We start from the raw sequence: 25,202 nt of genomic DNA on the forward strand, positions 1-25,202 counted from the left end.
TTCCTCTCCCCCACACCCTCCCACCCCTCCCCTACCCTCCCCCAATCTTCCCAGAGCTGAATACAGGCTTAATTAAAAAAAAATTAAAAGAATCTTGAAACACTTATAAACCATAAACAAATCTAAATACGTTAATTAAACAAATTATAAAATAATTAACAACAATATAAAAAAAAATACAAGAAGAAAGAAAAGAAAAAACAGAAAAAGAAAAAAAATAAAAATAAAAGAAAATATCTAAGAAATATCTTAAACTTTAATTATAAATTATTCAAAAACTAAGTAATATTTTTTTATATCCAACTTATATTGTATAAAATCTATCCATCTTTTCCATACCAGGACATACTTCTCCTGCGATTGATCTTTCAAGAAAGCCGAAATCTTTGCCATTTCCACCAAGTAAGAAACTTTAAAAAACCATTCTTGCAATGTAGGCAAAGATTCCTTCTTCCAACATTGCCCTACTAACAACCTGGCCGCTGTAATTAAATTTAACATCAATATAATCTCTTTACTGTCACAATCAGAAACAATACCTAACAAAAACAATTGTGGGGTAAATTTTATCCTTCTTCTGAAAATTCTTTGAATATTCCACCATATTTTAATCCAAAAAGCTTTTATATTTTTACATAACCACCAGATATGGTAATAAGTAGCATCCAAACATCCACATCTCCAACATTTAGGCTGCAAGTCAGGATACATACGAGACATTTTTTGTGGATCAAAGTGCCATCTGTAAAACATTTTATAAAAGTTTTCCCTTAAATTTTGGGCTTGTGTAAATTTAACATTCCTCACCCAAATAATCTCCCAGGTATCTAATAAAACCGGTTCCTCAAAATTTTGTGCCCATTTAACCATACATTCTTTAACTAATTCTGCTTCTGAATCCAACTCTACTAACACCCCGTAAATTCTCTTAATGTGAGTTTGTCTTTGATCTTTTATTTGTTTTAACAAATTCTCATCTTCTCTAAGCAAACCCAAATTACGATCTATCTTCCACCTCTCTACTATTTGTCTATACTGAAACCATGAATAAATAATATTTTCTTGTGTTAAATCTTCCAGAGATTTTAATTGCCAATTTTTACCATCCCATCTAAGTAATTGTGTATAAGAAACACTATCCATCTTGACTCCTCTCCTTATCCCTTCTGTCGCATGCCATGGTATAGCCCATAATGGAATTTTAAAATCATTTCTATAATATTTCTTCCAAACCCAAAGTAAAGAAGTCCTGATAATATGAGATTTAAAAGCCCTGTCAACCTTTTTATTGAAAATTAAGTAGGCATGCCATCCGAAAAGCAAATCCCAACCCTCTAAGAGGAGTACTTCTACATTTGTTAAATTAACCCAATCACTAATTAATGTTAAAGCCACAGCATCATAATACAATTTCAAGTTCGGTACCTTGAGTCCACCCCTCTCACGAATATCTTGTATAATTTTAAGTTTTACTCTTGTTTTTTTCCCTGCCCAGATAAATTTATTGATACCTTTCTGCCATTCATTTAAATTAACCTCATTCTTTAAAATGGGTATCATTTGAAATAAAAAAAGAAACTTTGGCAAAACATTCATTTTAATCACCGCAATTCTCCCCAAAAGAGATAATTGCAGCTTCTCCCAATTTTCCAAATCTCTTTGTATTTTGACCCACAGCCTTTCATAATTATTTTTATACAATTTGGCGTTAGAAACAGATAAAGTAACCCCCAGATATTTTACCTTGTTAACAACCTCAAAATCTGTCAACCTAACCAAGGTCTCCTTATCCAAATTAGTCATATTTTAAGGCAATATTTTAGTCTTATTATTGTTAATTTTAAAACCCGAAACCTGTCCATACTGATGTATCAATTGTAATAACTCTATTACAGAATAAGTAGGTTGAGATAAAGTAACAACCAAGTCATCTGCAAAAGCCCTTAATTTATATTCTTTTTTGTTAACTTCTATTCCTTTTATTTGCTGTGATTCTCGAATTTTAATCAACAAAATTTCCAAAGTTAGAACAAACAGCAATGGTGACAATGGACAACCCTGTCTAGTCCCCTTCTCTATTGAAAACACCTCTGACAAACCCCCATTAACTATAAGTTGTGCCGTTTGCTTTTGATAAATAACACCAAGAGCTTGTAAAATTTTTTCTCCAAAGTTCATTTTCTCAATTAATCTTAACATAAATTGCCAATTCAGCTGATCAAAAGCTTTTTCAGCATCTAAAAATATCAATCCTGCAGAAACTTGATTGTTTTTATCTAAATATTCTAATAAGTTAATAATTTGTCTAACATTATTCTTCATATACCTTCCAGTTATAAAACCCGTTTGATCCATATGTATTACATGATGCAGGACCCTCATGAGTCTATTAGCTAAAATTTTCAAAAAAATCTTATAATCTACATTTAAAAGAGATATAGGTCTATAATTCTTTGGTAAAGTGAGATCTTGATCTTCTTTTGGAATCAAGGATATAAAAGCTCTACCCCATGACGGGGGGATCTCTGAACCCTGTAATATATTATTAAAAAGCTCCCTTAAAGGTTGAATCATCTCTTGTACCAAAGTTTTATAATAAATAGATGTCAATCCATCCGTACCCCGTGCTTTATCTAATTTTAATTCTTTAATTACTGTCTCAATTTCCTCACTAGTAATCAGACCGTTAATTTCTTGTTTCTGATCTTCTGTTAGTTTAGGAAAATTAGCATCTTTTAAATAATTATCTATATCTAAAACCTGTACTTTAGTACTCATATATAATTTTTGATAATAATCTAAAAAAGATTTCTTAATCAACTCCTTCTGATATACCAGCTTACCATTATAATTTATTTTATCTATAGTTCTCTGTCTCTGCTTCTTTCTCAATTGATAAACCAACCATCTCCCTGGTTTATTGGCATTACAAAATGTATTTTGTTTCATATACAATAAATTAGTTGCAGTTTGATCAGCCATCAACATATTAAATTGTGATTTAAGCAATTTTATAGATTCCTTAATCTTCTCATCTGTGGGATTTAAAATCAGAGCTTTTTCTTTTAATTTAATCTCATCTTCCAATTCTTTACGTTTCTGCACCTGCTTCTGTCTATGAACCTTATTCATTTGTATCAAAATCCCCCGCATATAAGCTTTACCTGCATCCCAGACCATTGACATTGAAGTTCCCTTATACATATTTAAAGCAAAATAATCCTTTAATTGCTCCTTTAATTTTTGAACATTCTTTTCTTGTCTAAATAAATTTTCATTCATCCTCCAAGATCTCCTCTCCTCTTTTTCATCAACCAGTTCCATACAAACTGGACTATGATCCGTCAATGTCCTAGGGAAAATCTTAACATTCTTTACCCTAAAATATAAATCGGTTGTAATCAAGAAAAAGTCAATTCTTGAAAAAGACTGATGTCTGTCCGAAAAGAAGGTAAAGTCTCCTCCAAGTTATGTTCACGCCAATAATCTCGCAGCTCCCAATCCTCTTTCAAGTCAAAAAAAGCTTTAGGTAATTTAGCCTGTTTAAAAGAAATAGAGGGTCCTTTTTTGTCTCTTTATATATCTAAAACACCATTCCAGTCTCCCATTAATATAACAGATCTATAATCCAACAAAGTTAGTTTTTGATGTAAAAATCTATAAAATTGTTCCTGTTGTTGATTTGGTGCATACAATCCCACTATAAGTACTTTCTTACCATACAAACCCACTTCAATCATAACATATCTCCCTTGAGAATCAGATTCTACTAAACAGGCTGATAGATTTTGCTTAACATAAATAACTACTCCCCCTTTTTTCCCAGGAGCAGAAGATACAAAATGAGATCCCAATCGAGCGTTAACTAGATATTTTTGATCCTTAGAAATAATATGTGTTTCCTGCAAACAAATAATATCATTGTTATGTTGCTTTAAGTAATGAAATATTTTCTTTCTCTTTTGAGGGGAGTTGAGGCCATTAGCATTCCATGTCAGGAGCTTTACCATCTCCCTTGACCAAAAGCTGTACTGCAGAGCTCTTAGGTCTTGCTCCTCCCACAGGCACCGAAGCCATTTCTTGTAGAACCTCTTTAACATCTTTCTTCTGTTGTTCCTTTTCCTTACGTCTATGGGCTGCCTGGGTCATTCTTTGCTCTTTCATCTCTGCTTGTTGCAACCACTCAGCCTGTAATTTTCCACTATCCATCAATACTACTTCTTCAGACTGCTGTTCTGCCTCCTTGCCATCCAAAACTTTCTGCATCATAGGTGGTGGTGAGCGTGCTCCCAGAACCAACTTGTAAAACTCCTTTGCTTTAGAAGCAGTATTAAGTCTATAACGTATCCCCGCATGACTCACCACGATGCCAATTGGAATCTCCCATCTGAATGGCATCAATCTTTTTTTAAGTTCATCAGCTAAGAAAGCAAACTCTTTTCTTCTTCTTAAAATTTTAGATGGAATCTCCTTTAAAATAATAACATCTTGAGCAGCAATCTGAAACCTCTTGTTATAAAAAGCTTGTATAATTTCATTACGCAGAGATCTCTTCCCAAAATAGATTACCACATATCTTGGCAGATTTCTTTGCTTTGCAATCCAAGAATTGACTCTAAATATTTTTTCAATTTCTCTAAATATTTCCACAAAGACAGCTGGGAGGCGGAGGCAACCCGAACTCCGAGGGAGCACTCTTTTCACCCCCCAAAGAAAAGAGGCTCTACCTCTATTCAGGTGATACTCCCCTCCTCCCCTTTGCCCGGGAGGGAGGTTTTGAGTCGCGGAACAGCTGGTGTCTGCTGTTCTCTGCGGTTCTAACGCTTTCCCAGGAGGACAGCTACAAAGTAGCCGCCATCACCGACGCTAATCCACCGGAAGTCCCTATTCAAAATCTTAAAAGACGATGCAGTAAAAGTGCTACACTCAATTTGCCAGCAAATTTGGAAAACTCAACAGTGGCCACAGGATTGGAAAAGGTCAGTTTACATTCCAATTCCAAAGAAAGGCAATGCCAAAGAATGTTCAAAATATCGCACCATTGCACTCATTTCACATGCTAGTAAAGTTATGCTTAAAATCCTACAAGCTAGATTCCAGCAGTATGTGGATCGAGAACTACCAGAAGTACAGGGAGGATTTCGAAGAGGCAGAGGAACTAGAGATCAAATTGCCAACATACGCTGGATCATGGAGAAAGATAGGGAGTTCCAGAAAAACATCTACTTCTGCTGCATTTACTATGCAAAAGCCTTTGATTGTGTGGATCACAACAAACTGTGGCAAGTTCTTAAAGAGATGGGAGCACCAGACCATCTCATTTGTCTCTTGAGAAACCTATATGCGGGTCAAGAAGCAACAGTGAGAACCGAACACGAAACCACTGATTGGTTCAAAATTGGAAAAGGAGTCCGGCAAGGCTGTATATTGTCGCCATGCCTATTTAACTTATATGCAGAGCACATCATGAGAAAGGCAGGGCTAAATGAATCAAAAGTTGGAATTAAGATTGCCGGGAGAAATATCAACAACCTAAGATATGCAGATGATACCACTCTAATGGCAGAAAGTGAAGAGGAACTAAAGAGCCTCTTGATGCGGGTGAAGAAGGAGAGTGCAAAAGTTGGCTTGAAACTCAACATTAGGAAAACCAAAATCATGGCATCCGGCCCTCTCAATTCCTGGCAAATAGATGGGGAAGAAATGGAGGTAGTGACAGATTTTATTTTTCTGGGCTCAAAGATCACCTCAGAGGGGGACTGCAGCCAAGAAATTAAAAGACGCTTGCTCCTGGGGAGGAAAGCTATGGCAAATCTAGACAGCATACTAAAAAGCAGAGACATCACCCTGCCAACAAAAGTGCGTATAGTCCAGGCCATGGTTTTCCCGTTGCAATGTATGGATGTGAAAGTTGGACCATAAGAAAGGCTGAGCGCCAAAGAACTGAGGCTTTTGAACTATGGTGCTGGAGAAGACTCCTGCGAGTCCCTTGGACTGCAAGGCGTTCAAACTGGTCAGTCCTAGAAGAGATCAACCCCGACTGCTCTTTAGAAGGCAGATCCTGAAGTTGAAACTCAAATACTTTGGCCACCTAATGAGAAGGAAGGACTCACTGGAGAAGGGCCTAATGCTGGGAAAGATTGAGGGCAATAAAAGAAGGGGACGACAGAGAATGAGATGGCTGGATGGAGTCACTGAAGCAGTAGGTGTGAATTTAAATGGACTCCAGAAGATGGTAGAGGACAGGAAGACCTAGAGGAATGTTGTCCATGGGGTCACGATGGGTCGGACACGACTTCGCAATTAACAACAACAACAAAACATGTAAATATAGAACATGAAAGTTAGAGTAATAGAACCATACAGTGAAAAACCAAATATTGCTGCAAGCTCTTGTTTCTGTTGATGCTGGATTCTAAGTTAAGCAGAAATCTTAAAAGACCAGTTGGTTCCAAGGAACTGCTTCAGTATTCTGCTCATTAGCAATCATATACATTATGTACTTTAGAGATTGGTTATGGGCAGAGAACAAATGCTTGGAATCTTCAGTTAATCCTTCTTATGTCATTAGAATTAGAATTAAGAACTGAAATCTATATTTTCCTCATCTCATCTTGCTCCTAATTTTGTCATGAGAGTTCACTTTCATATGCAATGTCAGAAAGTTTTATTTTTACTCTATTCTTGTGGTCAGTTATGCACATAAAAACACACAAGCAGCAGAATACAGCATTTAATGGAAATGATTACAAAGGAAAAATATGTATTTTTCATATCTGTAGAATCAAATATTATAATGTTGCATCATGAACATTCATAGTTTAACTCCTAGGTTTTTAGCAACTATTTTAACATTCAAACTTAAGTAAATATAAAATGCTGGAATTCATATCTAGTTAATGATCAATTGTTACATAAATAATTGGTGCATGCATTTATTATAGGTTAAAGTTTGAATTCCTCATAGGACCAAATTAGATAAGTTAGCAAAGATAGGATGATATGATTTTATCTTTAAAATGAAGCTGCTATTAGAACCTTGTATAAGGTTTTGTTTTTTTCTTCCATTTTAAATCCTTTTTCCTTAAACTTAACAGCAATTTAAGAACTATCAAATTCGGGTAACCTAAAAAGATAAAATGAGATGTTGGGCATGGGAAGGGAGGCAGTGATTTTTTTTTTTTTTAAAAAAAAAATCTTTTCTCAACACCATCGCCCTAATCTTATTTTATATGCATATAATGCTTTTCTTTATGCCTTTGAGTCAATGTTGACTCCTGGCAACTGCTCAAATTAGTCCCTGCAGTTTTCCTGGCAAGTTTTTTGGAAGTGGTTTACTGTTGTCTCCTTACTAGGGTGTGCCTGACCCAAGATCACCCAGTGATCATTTAGATATATCCTAAATGTCAGTGTTAGGTATTAAAATCATGTGGTTGTCAATTATTTTTATTGCAGGTAGAAATGACTGCATAGATATTCTACTTGCGGTGAAAATGAACTGAAAAAATTCTAAATTATTCTTCATTTATTTATTATAGTTATGGACACATGAATGTGCAGTGAAATAGGGCATTAAAGGAAATGAAAAATTAAACAATTTGCACTGATCAAAGATGAAACGCTACGTGAATGTATGACAACAATAGCCATTCACACTCCCTAAATATATAATGATGGAGAGGAATGAAAAATAACAAGAGGAAGAAGGGCTAGGTTTTCCTAGCCATCTTCTTAAATAATCTTCTACATGGAAGGAAACACCTGATATATGCATTTGTATTAATAATAACTTTGTTTTCCAAATGAAATTTCAATTAGTATTTTTATCTTTTGTTTAATTATAATAAATATGTCCAATTAATTTAGCCTAGTTAATAGTTGGTTTATTACTTTAATAACATGAAAAAATATTAATATTGAATCACTCTAGACTTTTTTACTTTCAGAAAGTGTTAGACATCTTTAAAATATAGGTAACATGTTTAACTTTTAATGTAAAAACAGATGGCACATGCCTCTTAAATAGAAATGTTTTATTTTCAGAAAGCAAAGCTTAGTTTTAATGCTCTGGCTGAAGAAAACTATATGCTTTGCAACAAAAAGAGTAAAATATTGGCATGATGACTGATGACTATTAAATACCTTTTTACTGTACAACTAAAATAATCACTCAGGATACTTTTTGCACTTTTACTACCCATCTCATTGACATTTTCACTTTTCCCAATTCAAATCGATCTTAAAACACCTATATGAGTCTATAACAGTATAAAACTTAAGAAATAATATACTTAAACCAGGTACAATATAAATGAATATTTAAATAAATCCTAAATATTTGCCAAGCTGAAACTGTATAATCTGTTTGATCACTATCCTAGGGCCTCTGCTTTGAAATTGTTACTTAGTCATAATGGAGACATGCATATGCAAGTATTTATTCTAAATATTCTTTTCATTTAATTTTCACTTAATTTAAGCCACTTTATGATTGCTACCTCTAACTTCTCAGCATCTTAATTATTTTTATTTTTAATGGCAGTTTATCTGATCTAGTATGCATGCACATAGGCACACACACACACACACACACACACACAATACTCCAGGGATTTTCTTACTGATCCTTGCAGGAATGTAGATTATAGCAGCGTTCTAGTTGCTATAAAATTAAATAAAAAGTAACATTTTTTTCCCAGGACTTATGAACTTAATCAAGAACTGCACCAATTCATTCAGAATGATGCACAAATTATTGGCCTTAAATTAGTCTATTCTACCTTGGTGTTCTCTAAATCTTTTGGGACTGCAATGGTTAAATGTAGGCATTAGTTCCAAGTAAGTTGGTACAGCACAGATTTCATTCTGTTTTCAATATATAATAATTAATTAGATTACAGAAATCCATATGACCACTAGATGGTGATCAAGAGATGTAGCTAGTTGAATGGCTGTAAATTTTTTTGCAGCTCAAAACACATAATTAATCTATTTCATCCAGGGCCTGCTGGAGCTGAGTACTTATCTTTCTCTCAACAATCTCCATAAAAAAGAAAGCTTAGAGATTGGACAAAAGTTGCCTATTACTGTTGGATTCAAGGGTAGTCTTTTGAAAGGGAGTGTACCACCATTTTGTTCAAAGTAGGAAGCATCACCCACTCTTGCAAAACAGCAGTGACACACACACACATAATATTGGAATCACAACAAAACACCCATGTCACACCAGTGCTATGTGAGTTGGCTTGTAGTGGGCAGTTCAAGATGTCATGAGACCAACTTACTTGTGGGACTGCATTTACCAGATAGTTCTGCCTATCTACTAGATTTGGCAGGGTGCACATGTTCTTGGTCAACCAACAAAGCAGTGTCATTTTATGGGACCCAGAGGTATGCCATATCTATAACCTATGGATCAGCCTCCTCCTGGACTCAACCTTTGTTGTGAGATGGGCGGCAAACAAATTTAATAAATAAATGAACAAATATTAGCCTTTTGGGAGGTAGCTATAGGTTTGGATGCTAATGGAGCTAATTTAATTTTTAGGGGGCTCCACCCCAAATTTTGAAATTGGATTTGCATAAATTGTTTTATTTTTGTTCATTGCCCAGAGTTCCTTGGGTAGATAGAAGCCTTGAATTTGAAATATGGATTAATGGAGAGGGAGAATTTAATGTTCTGATTTGTATTTTCAGTCAAGGAATATGAAAGGTTTTTTTCCCAGCAACTTTATGCTGCTCATGATAAGAAAAGACATTACTTGCAACTGTGAAATCCTATTGTTTGCTTTGTATGCCTAAATGATCACAGCAAGCAGTTCCTTATTTTTACTCTGTAGAGGAGAATGGTCTTCCAGTCCTATTAGGCTCCCATTCCTGTAAGGCTTACCTTCTTGCAGAGGCTAGGTACTAACCAACTAACTTCTGTAAAAGTAAACAGGATAGTCCACAATGGGGGAAAAGGAATCACATTCTCCCTCATATAATAACTTTTAAAAAATTACTAATATATAATTCATTCACTTCCAAATGGTTCTGGGCAGTTTTCAATGTAAATTACAGCGTCCACTGCAGATAGAAAGATATATTGTTTTAGTAAATGTTGTTTATTTTTAGCATGAATAATGATAAGTATGTATAAGACATGATTTATAAATGATACTATGTATAAACTTTTTCTTCCCAGATATTTTACACATAATTTTAGAACAAGGCATGTTTTGATAAATGAACTCTTTTTCTTAATAGGACATTCCTAAATCAATTCTTGGATGCTGATAAAAAAAAAACCACTCAAGGATGAAATAAACTTTTTCTTCTCTCTCTCCTTTTCTCCCTCTTTTTTTCTTTCTACATATTAATTTCTTTTTGGAGAAAAGTGTATTACTCCTAAAAAAAGAATTGGCTATTGATTCTCAGTTATGCTTTTGCTACTGCTTTGAAAGTGTTAACTTACTATAGTTTTTATTTATATGCTCATTCCTGAGAGGAGGAAAAGCTAATTTGTGAGTGAGACTAAGATTAGTAGAATATATTCAAGATTTATATATGCAGAGTATTTCAAAATAGAAAAATGTAACAAAATAGAAATCAGAGTTGATTTTTTTCTATAGTTATTCAAAGTTTTTCATAGGTAGTGAATGACACATGAAATACAGTTACTTAATATTTTTATATAAGATTGCCTTTTGGTCTTTGTGAGTTGGCCTTATTTATGATTTAAGCTGGCACATAGGGCTGCTTTAATAGGAGTTGCGCATCAGAAGGTTGGGGAAAAGGAGTAAATGCTTTTTAAAAGATTTGACTCTTGGGGTTTCCTTTTTTCTTTTTAAAAGGGCTCCATTTTGGAAACTTTTCAAAGTCCTGCATGCTGAGTGGGAAACTTGGAGTTCCCACTCCCTAATCCTGCTTTTAGAAGTGCCTAGGAGGGTGCATATCCTACGCTTGCAGGTAGTTGTCTTCCAGGAAAGCTCCACAGTTTGCACTATTCACTATCCACCACAGGATACCAATCTGCTCCAGGTCCCTAATCTTTTTCTCACATACTCTGTTGTAACCATCTACAGGGAGGAGGGGATAAATTTGAAAGAAAGGCATGGAAAAGGAGGCACAATGTAAAACCAGCCTAGCAGGCTGCCAGTTCCTGCACACTCATTCAGCCCCAGCTGCAGCCAGACAAAATTCAATGGCTAACAGGTGTTCTTGGCAGACGATGCATTAAAAAAGCTACTTAAAACAAAAATACCTAAGATTTTAACACAGAAGCTCATTGCTTTCCTTTTCTTTCTCAAGATTCTTTAAAGTTTTTTTCCCCTAGTACTTCAAATACAAAGAAGAAAGTAACTGCTGAAAGGACCTCACTCAGGCCATTTGAATTGGCCATTCATTTTATCTGATTTTCGAATTAGCCCTTTGTCTGTAAGCCTATGATTTATGGAATGAAATCGGCTATATATGAGCTGGGAAATTACAGCTGCTTGAATCCTGTCTCTAAATACTAATTTTAGAATCCGTATATTAAAATCAATCAGAAATCAAAATTGGTAGAAAGTCTCCTGGGACTAAGTAAAATAAATAGACAATTCCCCATTGGTGTTCTGACACCTTTGTTATATAGTCATGATAATTGGGTTTTGGCAAAAAAATCCCTTTCAAATATTTTGTTTCTGAATAGAATACCTATGGCTGAAGGAAGAATCACAAATTATGTGTCAGAATCCAAAATAAGATTGCTGTTTCTTTAATTTTCACTTTTGTAACTTAAAATAAATTTGTAAAAAAAATATTGTTTTGTTTTCCACAAAGTATTATTTGAAAAAATACCTTAGGTTTTTCTTTATAAGTCTATCAGCAGAGTTCAACATTGCACCAAAAAGATAGAGCTCCATAATAAGGGGCATACTTACCTTTCAGAAATAACAGATTATGTCATGTGTTTTCAAGTTCCCTGTTACTGAGCACAATATTTATATATGATATTACATAGTTCAATCAAATGACCTCAAACCACTCCCATAGGTTAGATGGTAATCCATGTATGATACACAGTGATTAGATATTTACTAATGCCTTTGAATTTATTAGCTGCCCAACTCCAATGAGCATAAAACATTAGAAATTCACTATAAAAATCCACCCAATTTATAAACAATTGTGTTCATTTTCAGGGCAAAGTGCATGGCAATCACATGTGATACAGGTATTATCAATTGGCCTGGATTTATATGGTATGGGAATTTGAACAAATAGGAAAAGTATTTTACTTTTTAATTATGTGTGACTACATGCAGGATATGACTAACTAAATTTAAATTGAAATAGATAAATATTAATTCTTCCTTCCTGCCCTATTATTTTGTGACTCTGGCTTAGAATGTTGTTTTGAAATTTGCATTTAACCTCTTTCTACCATACCTTAATGCTGTTGCAAACTAGTGAGGAGTTACCATAGCATTTTTAGAAGAGGTTCACAAATCTGATTTCAGATGGCGTCTGTAATGATCCATTTATTCACTAGTTTGCAACAGCATTAAGGTATGGTACATTTTCCCAATAGCTGACTTATCAGTTGGCACATTCTGCACCAGAACTATCTCTCTCAGGTACATAGCATAAAAACAACAATAGCAGCCTAATTCAAACTTTAAATTAAAATAAATTAAATTAAAACAAATAAGATTTGTTTTAATTTAAAGTTTGAATTAGGCTGTGCGCAATTTTTCTCCTGCCTTCTCCTGCCTCCATTCTCATGATCTGCAGTGGGCTGTAAAGAATTAAAATGCTGATCAGAACTAACAGAAATATTATAGTAATGTGACAAAGACGTCCAAATTTCTCCTTTCTCAGAAGCCTTTCCTAAACACATACTAAATCCTCTAGAAAGCTCCTAAACGATTTTGGCAGCCATTAGTCCGGCGTAAGCAGTGTAACAAGTGAACAAACAAGGAACAAACATTGAATGGCTGACACAAATGCATTTCAGCTGGCGTTTTCTTTTACGCCCATAAGGGTGCAGTCAGTATCAATCACTGTTTTCTCTCCTACACTGAAATAATGGTCACTCATTCCACTGATGCTTTTCACAGCAGTAATGTACCTTTGGAAGGAAGCTTTCATGAGGCTGCTTCCTGAACTTTTAAAGTCAGCTTGAAGATTCTAGCCTTTTTTCTTCTTTGAATTTTAATTATTTGTTTAGTTAGTTATTTATATTTCCTATTTCTTAACCAACCAATTCTCTCATATTGCTTTGGAGTGTGTGTGAGAGTGTTACACAGGTAGATTTTAAACAAGAACGTCACTATTACAGCCTGAGTTAGTTTCATTTTTCACTTATTTCTTGAACATTTAGGACTGTGTGCTGCTCAGCTTTTTAACTAAATATGTTTATTTTAGATACATAAAAGTTGTGGAATATGGAACTTTGATAGCAGAGTGCATTGCTGTTCTAACCATTTGTTGAATATTATTGCAGCTGAACTCTCTTAACAAAATGTTGAGCAAAAATAGGCCAAAAGATGACCTTCTGTTGCATTTGTGACTTTCCTGCATTTAGTTCTCAGCAAATTATTCCAACAAAATTCTTTTTAAAAAAGGAATCTGTGTTTTTCTTTTTCAGATAACCGCAGTTTGTAGAGAAGCTGCTCTTCTTGCACTTCAAGAAGATATTGAGGCCAAATATATCATGAAGGAGCATTTTCAACAAGCTTTGGTTGTTGTGACTCCTAGAATTCCAGATTCCCTACAGAAATTTTATGAAGAGTATCAGCAGCGGAGTGGATTGCATTCACTGTGAGAAAGTGATTAATGAACATATAGTACGCAACTTGATTTCTAGAAAATAAGTAGGGTTTTTTTCAAAGAAATGTGTTCTTTCAATTCAGATATGTAAAATGAATTTTATTAATAATTTTTGAATAAAAATAATTAGTTTTTGAATAAATATTGCAGAAGCTTTTGAAATAAAAAAATGAAGTGTTTTGAATAAAAATAAACTTGAGAACTGTGTGAAAGCATGATTGAAACATCTAAAGCACACCATGATAGTGCATCATCATGCCAAAAGAGGTATGTGTACATGGAATGGAGAGGAGTCGCTCAAAATCCTAGGATTTTCACTTTGATGACACTGTAGTCCTACAACTTTGCCATAGCAGCACTCATTCATTTCCCCATCATCACTATCACTAACTAAAGGTTTCTTATAATCTAAATTTCCTTACCTTTTTCAGAGCTGTCATGTGCAGAGTGTAAGTTGGTTTTTTGGCTGTCCACCAAATGGCTTTTTTCAAATTATATCAGTTTAAAAGTGGATTTTAACATTGGAAATGTTAATTTCTATTCTTCTCCAGTTTATAAAGATTGTTTTGGAGCTCTATATCATGGGTGTCAAACTCGCCACATCACTTGACGTGTCGTGACATATTACGACTTTTTTCACATTGCTGGACCTGGGTGGGCGTGGCCTCTGTATGATACAGCCGGCCCGTGGGCCGGCAGTTTGACACCCCTGCTCTTTATAATTCCTTTTTTCCCCAGTATAAAAAAATTGGTATCACCAATGAACTTATGGATCATACCCAGTTTCAGATAATGCTTTAAACCACTTCAAATAATTAGTTTTAAATGGCTTTCTAAACTATTTGTGTAATGTCCCTGCAATTTTTTCTGCCTTTCTAGTTCTTTAATAAGTTATTATTCTACAAGATGGCTCTACACATTGATTAAAAAATATTTGGAAAACATTGAATATTAATCTATCATACTGAAGATGGGGGTGTACAAAATCTTTGCTAGTCTGTGGAACAAAATAGACATAGTTTGTTAGTTTTTTCAAGATTATTCAACTGTATTAGGGATAGCTGCTGCTTACCAAAATGTATGCCAAATAAAGTTGGTTGTTTTTACATGTACTACTTGCTCACGTCTACAGCTGTTTAGTATATGAACCAGATCCCCATGATAGTTAACACTTTGTCAAATAATTCTAAAAATTTAATTTACAATTAAATTAACTATGATAATCTTTCTCCTTGAAAGATCTGTTTTTCCAGATTGTTGACAGTATTTTCAAAATAATGCTTACTACTGTTTCCACAACGATTCCACTACTTAGACAGTAATTTCTAGATCCCTTTTCCAGATATCCTTTTAAATATAATAAAGAACCAATTTAGTCAGGTGATTAAGACACCTGCCTAGAAATTAAGAGATTATGAGTTCTAATTCTGCCTTAGACATGAAAGTCAACTGGGTGACTTTGGGCAAGTCACTCTCTGAACCTAATAACCTCTCAGGGTTGTTAATGGGGAAAATAGGAGGAGGAAGCAATATTAGTTATATTAGCTACCTTGAGTTATTTATCAAAGTAACAAAGGTGAGGTATAAATAAATACAATAATAAATAAAAATTATTATGTAAACTATCCAGACTTGTAGCAATGAGACAAATTTTCTATCTTGATTTCATCAAGAAAAAAAGCACTACAAAATTAATTTTTGTAACTTTTTGTATTTTTTAAGTTTAACTACCAACCAAAGATATACAATGCTTTGGTCATAAATGACCTTTCAAACCATCATATGGAGTTGTATGCAAATTTCATATATGTCAATGTTATACATATGCTCGTTGTTAGCTTCTGTTTCAGAAATATATTGAAACGTACAGTTTGATCAGATATTCTTGAAGTTTTTTATACAACTAAATATGCTCTTCTATATCCTAAGCTCTTTTATGTTTTAATAAAGTTTTATTGCAGGCTTTCAGTTATTGGATAGTATTTTCTTACTAATTCAAATCCATACTTTTAACTTGTTAAAAATTTGTTTTGAATTTTATTTACTTTGAATGCTCACCAAAACCAAAAAACTAGGATACGAATTAAATGAATTGATTAATAGTTATTATTTCAATACAAGAAAGTATAATAATAATAATAATAATAATAATCAAACAGACAAGCACCTGCAACATAACACCCCAGACTTAACAATTGTCGATAAGAAAGACAAAAAAGTCTGGATAGTGGACATGGCAGTGCCTGGAGACAGCAGAATAGACGAGAAAGAACTGGAGAAGATAACAAAATACAAAGACCTACAAATAGAAATAGAAAGACTGTGGCAAAAGCAAACAAGGGTAGTACCAATAGTAATAGGCTCCTTGGGTGCAATCCCAAAACAATTGGAGCACCACTTGAACACCATTGGCATTGACAAATTCGCTATTAGTCAATTGCAAAAGGCGGCCTTACTAGGAACTGCTTCCATCCTGCGACGATATCTGTAATACCATCAAACATCCACATCTGCCTATCCCAGGTCCTGGGTAAGGATTCGATAGGTAGACAAAATGCCAAATCCAGTCTGAACATCTGGCTGACTGTGCGATGATCCAAAATAATAATAATAATAATAATAATAATAATAATAATAATAATAATAATAATAATAATAATAATAATAGAGTTGGAAGGGACCTTGGAGATCTTCTAGTCCAGGAAACCTTATATCATTTCAGACAAATGGTTGTCCAGTCTCTTCTTATAAACTTTCTCCTTAGTTCAAGGTTGCTTCTCTCTTTGATTAGTTTCCAGCCATTGCTTCTTGTCCTGCCTTCAGGTGCTTTGGAGAATAGCTTGACTCCATCTTTTTTGTGGCAGCCCCTGAGATATTGGAAGACTGCTATCATGTTACCCCTTGTCCTTCTCTTCATTAGACTAGATATACCCAATTCTAGCAACCATTCCTTATATGTTTTAGCCTCCAGTCCCCTGATCATCTTTGTTGCTCTTCTCTGTACTTTTTCTAGAGTCTCAACATCTTTTTTTACATCAGGGTGACCAAAACTGGATGCAGTATTCGAAGTGTGGCCTTACCAAGGCATTGTAAAGTGGTATTAACACTTCACGTGATCTTGATTCTATCCCTCTTGTTAATGCAGCCTAGCACTGTGTTGGCTTTTTTGGCAGCTGCAGCACACTGCTGGCTCATATTTAAGTGATTGTCCACTAGGACTCAGAGATCCCTCTCACACTAATTACTATTGAGCAAGGTACCACTTATACTATACCTGTTCATTTAGTTTTTCTTGCCTAAATGTAGAATCTTACTTTTTTCACCATTGAATTTCATTTTGTTAGATAGCGCCCAATGTTCAAGTCTGTCAAGAACCAAGAGCCCTGGGGCACCCCATTACACACTTCCCTCCGTGTAGATGTGGTTCCATTGAGGACCATACTCTGAGTACGGCCGGTCAGCCAGCTACAAAGCCATCTGGTGGTGATACTGTCTAACCCACATTTTTCTATCTTAACAAGTAGTAGGTTGTGATCTACTTTATCAAATGCCTTACTGAAGTCCAAGTAAATTATATCCACAGCATTCCTCTGCTCCACTAATTTTGTAACCTAATCAAAGAATGCAATAAGATTTGTCTGGCATGATCTGTTTTTGACAAACCCATATTGGCTTTTGGTAATGATTTTGTTTGCCTCTAGGTGTTTGCTGATTTGTTGCTTGATTATCTTTTCCAGAATCTTCTCAGGTATTGAGGTCCATATTTTATGTCCATTATTTTTATAGCCTGACAATTTATAATAAGAAGACAGTTTCTGACCTGTTAAAAGCATTTTGCAGCATATATTATTACCAAAATAAAGTTCCTAACTGATAAAACAACAGTTTGTTTCAAACCAAAACATGTAGGTCATGATTGCACTTTTGTTCCCTGATGATGAAGCCAAATTATAAGAATGACCATGAATTTTTCTTATATGCGGATTACAAAAACTAGCCAGGGGAAAGTTTTTAGTTGTATGGGTATATTTCACCAGTGTTCAAAAGCCAGAGAAATTGCTTTTTAAAAAATCCACTCATCTAAGTGGATTGAGACTGAGACTCAATTTGCCAGTAAAGATGCATTTTTGATGAAAACTAATTGGAATACCCAGCATATCAGAATAATCATCTTGTGCTATTTAATAAAAAAAATTGTTAATTTTTTTCATCATTGTTGAACAAATGACCTATGATTCCTACAAGCATATTCATTTTAAAGGACTGCTCTAAAATCTGTAGTTTACTTTGTGTGTGGTTATGCTAACTTTTCTACAATTATTAAGAGTTTCACTTGTTCACCGATTTATTTATAGTTGCATATTACTTTAATTATCAAGATGTATGATAATGTAAGTTCATATAATAGAAATAAATGTTTTAATTGCATTATGGAATAATCAAATATGCTCTAGATATAGTATCAGTGTATGCATTACAAACTTAGGTACTTGATCCAATTTTGCTGTATGGTGAAGGTGTGTGTGAAGAATTAGGTCTACTGAATGAAGGCAAATATACGTGTTCCAGGATAATGTTGCAAGATCCAATCCAGGTCGATCACCAAGACCAGAGGTTTAATCTTCCAAGCTTTCGAATTCATCCCATCCTCAGGGAACGTCTCATAGTCAACTCTATAGAATGCACACTTCAATTGGAAGAATTCTACAAGAGTAGAAAAATGTGTGACCTAGATGGGCAATATCTACATTAAACATTTCTCTTCCTCTCTCCTCCCCCCTCCCCTGCTGATGTGGATGATGCTGTTTATTATGCAAACTATTCCCAGTCCAGTTGCTGCCAAATAGATAGATCAACTAATAGATGCCAACTGAAGATTTGGGTAAAATCTAGCCTTTTCCAAATATTTTTCACTACACTGCAAATATATCGTGATTTAATCATGCTTGTATTTTATGTAAATTCAGAAATTATAACTAAGCAAACAAAAAATAATCACTTTGAACATTCTCTCTCTGCAATGAAAAAATTCAGGCAACTTATTGTGTGCTTTTAATTTCTTTATATTTCATTTTCAAGTCTGAAATTCCCAATATTAAAAAAGTTATTTTTAAGGTTCATTTTTTGTTACTTCTCATACTGTCCCATACATAATTTTAAGCACATCCGGGAACTTAGATGCATAAAGTTTATTAATTATACTGATTCTTTTTCTTTGTCAAAATAGAAAAATTCTATGTATGTCACCAGATTTAATTTCAGTTTGTGTTTAAGATGTAATCAAGATTAAGCAGTTCTAGAAAACTTCATTTTTCTTCAGTAAAGTTTTCTAGTCCTGCTTAATATTGCTTAACTGGGCTAATTTGCATTTAAATAGCATTCAGTATTGAAACCAACTAGTTAGCACAGTGTGATTCTGTTTGAGGCTTTATATGTAGTTTTTGTAAAAGTGTTTTTGGTAAGGTAAAAAATGTAGTAGTAGCTGGTTAGGTATTTAACTACAAAGGAGTGTTTTATTTGCCCGAGAGATTAATAGTAAGCCAGAATCAGCTGGTAGTGCCAAGTGCCTTGATAACACAATTGACCACAGAATGCTTTGTTAGATTTTTTTCCCCTCCTCTCCTCTTTTCCTAACAAAACTGGGAGACAATGCAATTGCTGAGTTAGTAGCAATGATTTTAAGCAATTAATTATGATAAACAGTGGAGAAAATAAACATCTAGAACACAAGTATAGATAATAGAAAAATAGCAAAGAAAAGGGAGTGAAGGATGTTTAAGAGAACATTTAATCAGAAACCAAAGGATATTTAAGGTATCCTACTTACATCCTACTTTCCAAGATGTAGCCTATCTACTGTTTACTGAAAACAGTACTTAGTATTTTAGTAGACAAAATGTTGCAATATTAAACTCATTTAACCTTGCATGAGCCCAACAAGCCTAAATACTTCGATGCAACACATTGATTTCAATGTATTGCCGATTGTTTTCTTCTGAAAAGAGAATTTTTACATGGTAGTCTCATTATGAGCTTCGGGTGGCCACTTAATAATAAAATGATTTGATGTTTAAGAATTTTTAATTTAAATAATGAATAGCTTTATGGTGTAGCGATGTCATTCCAATCTTACATATCAACAATTCTAGTATCCCAACAGCTTTAGGAATTTCTGCTAAGTGATGGAGACAAAAAGAGTTTTAATAAAGGGTAAAATAAGTGTGGTGCTTATCTTGCCTATACCATCTGATAGGAAAACTTGGGAGACCAACAGTGCTTTCTCTTGTCCTTGGATGGCTGCTTGGCTAGAGGGATTTTCCATCTCTCCCAGAAGTCTCTGAACTGGATGGCTCTTGGCTGGATGGCATAAGACTGAATGAAGAGAGTGGACTTATTTGGTGCACTCAGTGAGAATCTGGTAAGGGAGGAGCAACTGTCTCTGATCTGCCTCTGTTTTGGGAGATGTGGTTTCCTTGTGGCCTGGTGAGAGCAGGTGAGAGTTGGATAGGTGTGAATGTATGAGTGGAAGTTGCAAGGGGGAAAGCAGCTGGGTCAATGAGATCTGCTGAGTGCTACTGATAGAATCCCAGTTGCAATGTATGGCTGTGAAAGTTGGACCATAAGAAAGGCTGAGCGCAAAAGAATTGAGGCCTTTGAACTATGGTGCTGGAGAACACTCCTGCGAGTCCCCTGGACTGCAAGGCGTTCAAACCGGTCAGTCCTAGAAGAGATCAACCCCGACTGCTCTTTAGAAGGCCAGATCCTGAAGTTGAAACTCAAGTACTTTGGCCACCTAATGAGAAGGAAGGATTCACTGGAGAAGAGCCTAATGCTGGGAAAGATTGAGGGCAATAGAAGAAGGGGACGACAGAGAATGAGATGGCTGGATGGAGTCACTGAAGCAGTAGGTGTGAATTTAAATGGACTCCAGAAGATGGTAGAGGACAGGAAGACCTGGAGGAATGTTGTCCATGGGGTCGCGATGGGTCGGACACGACTTCACAATTAACAACAACAACACTGATAGAATCAGTGCTATAGCCTAAGGACTCTCCTAAGCAAGGTTGAAGCAATGGTGAATGTGGGGAATGGAGGACAGAAAGGAACATCAATACTGTAGATCAGTGTTTCCCAAACTTGACAATTTTAAGGCATGGCTGGCTGTGGAATTCTGGGAGTTGAAGTCCACATGCCTTAAAATTGTCAAGTTTGGGAAACACTGCTGTAGATGGATAGAGGAAAGTATATGGGGAGATGATGGGCTACACTTGATGCGGCTGTTGTGGTCGTGGTGCTGTCTTCTGGCCTTTTGTGCTCTGCCTCATACCCTAGTCACTGATGTTTGAAGGCACAGGCTTCTCTCTGCTGCTACTGAATGCCAGGTCTACCCGTAATGCCTCCATCGTGTATAATTTGATTATAGATGATAGAAGAGGCTTGATATTATTGAGGCCTGGATGGGTGCAAGGTAATGATTGCTGTCTCAGAGTTGTGCCCATCGGGGTTTTGGGTGTAGCATTAACTTAAACCCTGGGATGGGTGGTGGAATTACTATGATCATTCTGGATTCTGGTGGCATTTAGAAAAGAATAGAATAACAGAATTGGAAGGGACTTTGGAAGTCTTCTAGTCCAACTCCCTGCTCAGCCAGGAAACCCTATACCATTTCAGAAAAATGGTTGTCCAATCTCTTCTTTAAAATGTCCAGTGTTGGAGCACTCACAATTTCCAGAGGCAGGCTTTCCACTTGTTAATTGTTCTAACCATCAGGAAATTTCTTCTCAGTTCTCTCTTTGATTAGTTTCCATCCATTGCTTCTTGTCCTGCCCTCAGGTGCTTTGGAGAATAGCTTGACTCCCTCTTCTTTGTGGCAATCCCTGAGATATTGGAACACTGCTATCATTTCACCTCTAGTCCTTCTCTTCATTAAACTAGACATACCCAATTCCAGTAACCATCTTTATATGTTTTAGCCCCAGTCCCCTGATCATCTTTGTTGCTCTTCTCTGCACTGCAGCACACTGCTGGCTCATATTTAAGTGATTGTCCACTAGGACTCCAAGATCTCTCTCACAGTTGCTACTATTCAGCCAGGTACCACCTATACTGTACCTGTGCATTTGGTTTTTCGTGCCTAAATATAGAGCCTTACTTTTTTCATCATTGAATTTCATTTTGTTAGATAGCGCCCAATGTTCAAGTCTGTCAAGATCCTTCTGTATCTTAAGCCTATCTTCTGGAGTGCTGGCTATTCCTACCAGCTTGGTGTCTTATGCAAATTTGATGAGTTTCCCCGTCTATCCCCTCATCCAAATCATTGATGAAGATGTTGAAGAGTATTGGGCCTAAAACAGAGCCTTGGGGTACCCCACTACATACTTCGCTCTGTGTAGATGCAGTTCCATTGAGGACTACACCCTGAGTGCGGTTGATCAGCCAGTTATGAATCCATCTGGTGGTGATATTGCCTAACCCACATTTTTCTATCTTATCTAGTAGCAGGTTGTGGCCTACTTTATCAAATGCCTTACTGAAGTTCAAGTAAATGATATCCACATTTTAATGTGCTCTATATGGGCATTCTAGAATAATTTCTGGATGTTTCAGTTGGGCCAGAATGCAAAGGCATGGGCAATTATGGGAATATCTTGCTTTGTCTATATTACACCTTTGGTCTAAGCTACACTGGCTTCTAGATTGCTTGTTGGTGCAATTCAAGCTGCTTGCTTTTACCTATAAACCCCTACATGCCATGAGGCCCAGAAATTTGAAGGACTACGTTATTGCCATAATTTCTATAATACTGTTGGTGAATGGTGTGCTTGAGATCAACTTTATTTACTTGTGTTTTTATTTTTTAAAATATATATTATATTTATATTGTATTTTAATTTTTGTTATCCACCTGATGGCTGCCACATAAATTCATATAAATAAATAGCAATAGCATTTAGACTTATATATCACTTTATAGTACTTTACAGCCCTAAGCAGTTTACAGAGTCAGCATATTGCCTCCAACAACCTGGGTTCTCATTTTTACCAGCCTTGGAAAGATGGAAGTCTGATTCAATCTTGAGCCGGTCAGGATTGAACTGCTGGCAGTTGGCAGAATTAGCCTGGAATCTGCATTCTAACCACTGTGCCACCACGGATTTTCCACTGAATCAAGTTTATTATTGCATTAATACAGTAAACGGATGATTTGAACGAACCTAGAAATATATTTCAGGTCTTATTCATCTGTTATTGTCTATACCACTCTTCAAAGATGTCATCTATATTTTAAGTTCTTCTTAAGCAGGGTTTAGACCCAGATTTTAAAAGTGAAAGGATAATTTGAGAATATAAGAAGAATGTATTTGAATTAGTGCTAACTCTGCTTTTTAAATCATATTCCTCATATTTAAGAAGTGGTTTCTATTTCAGGAACAAATTTTAGGCTACAGCTGTTCTAAAAGCAACGTTCTATTTATCAATTTTGATAGATTCTCTTTGTGCTTTTACCAATGTAATTAACAGAGCCAGCTCATTTCACCATTTACACAATATATCAAGGTATATTAAAATTTGCAGTCCTCAACTATGTTCACCAATTTTTGCAATTCAGGATGACACAATGCATCTTAAATGACACAATGATACATCTAAATGTCTTGAAAACATGTGCTTAAAAACTAAAGCACTTTGAGATGTTTTCAAGGTTGTGCTTTGTTGGAATATTCATGAAAAGGAAGAGTCATGTGGTAACTCAGTCAGCCAATGTGGAGAAAGTGCTACTGAGTCTGTGCAAAAAAAGGTATTGAGTTAGGAGCTGGATTTCCAGTCTCAGGTTTGTATCTGTATCTCTTCTCTGTAAGAAGTCTTCATTTGTGCTATGTTGCTGTAAAGAAGAATGTATGGTATTGTAAATATTTTTATATAAATATAAAGAAGTTATATTTTGAATCAGCTAAATGCAGTCAACTTTGAGAGCTTCTGATTTATTTTTTCACCAACAGAGAAATTAAAATTCTCTAACATGCTTGCTATCATTTTTTTTTCAAAGGAAGATATTCTATCAAGAACATATGAAGAAAGAAACTTGGTATAACTTATACAATCATCCCACATCACCATTGTCAGAGCATGCACAGTCTTATTGCACAGAGATAATCCAGGAGTAAACACAGTAAACAGTGGTCTATATCAAATGGTGGTTTATATTACACTATCTACAATATCATACACCAGGAACAATATACATATACTTGCTAATACAGCAGGCTGTAACACAGCAGTTACAGCAGGAAACAGAAGAGAGAGCACACATCTGGAGCCTTCCCTTTTATACTAAGCCAGTGATGGCGAACCTTTTAGAGACTGAGTGCCCAAACTGTAACCAAAAACCCATTTATGTATCAACGGGTGCCGATTGGGCATGGCCCATTGGGTGGGTTTGGCCAATTGGGTGGGCATGGCCCATATGGTGGGCATGGCTGCGGTGGTAACGGAAGACTGGGTGGAACTAAAAAGTTCAATCAATCAATTCCAACTTTGCGAGATCTTTTTTTTCCGTGAGAAAAGATTGATTGATTGATTGAACCTTTTTTTTTTGCACATGGCGGTGAAGGCCTAAAGCGAAAAGGTTTTATAAAACCCAGCTGAAGGCCTAGGACTGGGGCGATGGTGCGCGTGCCCAAAGAGAGGGCTCTGCATGCCACCTGTGGCAGCTGTGCCATAGGTTCGCTACCACGGTACTAAGCTCTTAAAGACATACAGACCCTGCTTGCTCTTAAAGAGCCATAGACCCTGCTGAGTCATTCCCAACATTACATCATACATCATACATTACATCAGCTGGTTGTCATTACCTTGACAACCATTATATATACTTAACAATAGCATTTTATATAAGATTTTGTACTGTACCATGTTTTACATCAAGCTAAACTTTGAATAATATGTTAATGATTTAAATTTATATCAAGTTTATATCTTGTTACAATCATAAGAAAACTCTCAGAAGATCACATAAAGACATGATCACAAATAATAGATTAGATATGAACTCCAAAAAGTACTAGCATCAACACCCAAACATCCTGAGAAACGTGCCAACTTTAGCTGTCTCCAGAAAGCAGAAATAAAATAATTCAAAATAATTCACAAGCAAATTTTCATTCAGACTTTGGATAATCTGTTTACAAACTTTCAGAAAATGTTTCTTCTCTTTCCCTTGGTAGAGGAAAGAGAAAAAAAAATAGGAGAAAATACTTTAACATGAGGATTGGTGATAGACAAAATATGGTCTATATTATATTCAGCAAGGGAGCCTTGCAAAATGATTGACCGGAGCTGGACATGGCGGTCTTGAAAATGGTTGAGTTGTTCTTGCTATAGGATGAGGAAGAGGAAGAGAAGAT

The 25,202-nt window shown here is 35.4% G+C and overlaps 1 protein-coding gene across 2 annotated transcripts in view; it reads left to right on the forward strand.

Annotated features, from left to right (window-relative positions):
- SPATA5 (spermatogenesis associated 5) overlaps positions 1-15,760 on the forward strand; it is a 152,957-nt gene extending 137,197 nt beyond the window's left edge. The window contains exon 16 of one of the 2 annotated variants that reach the window (XM_039320179.1): positions 13,616-15,760. In XM_039320179.1, coding sequence (XP_039176113.1) covers positions 13,616-13,792 — 177 coding nt within the window. In that variant the 3' untranslated portion in view covers positions 13,793-15,760. The remainder of the gene's footprint in view (positions 1-13,615) is intronic. The other variant, XM_039320180.1, reaches the window with a different exon arrangement.
- The last annotated feature ends 9,442 nt before the right edge of the window (positions 15,761-25,202 follow it).

This window comes from Crotalus tigris, unplaced genomic scaffold (assembly GCF_016545835.1).
Source record: "Crotalus tigris isolate CLP2741 ecotype Arizona unplaced genomic scaffold, ASM1654583v1 scf7180000023625.2024221, whole genome shotgun sequence".
In the NCBI taxonomy this organism is placed as follows: Eukaryota; Metazoa; Chordata; class Lepidosauria; order Squamata; family Viperidae; genus Crotalus; species Crotalus tigris.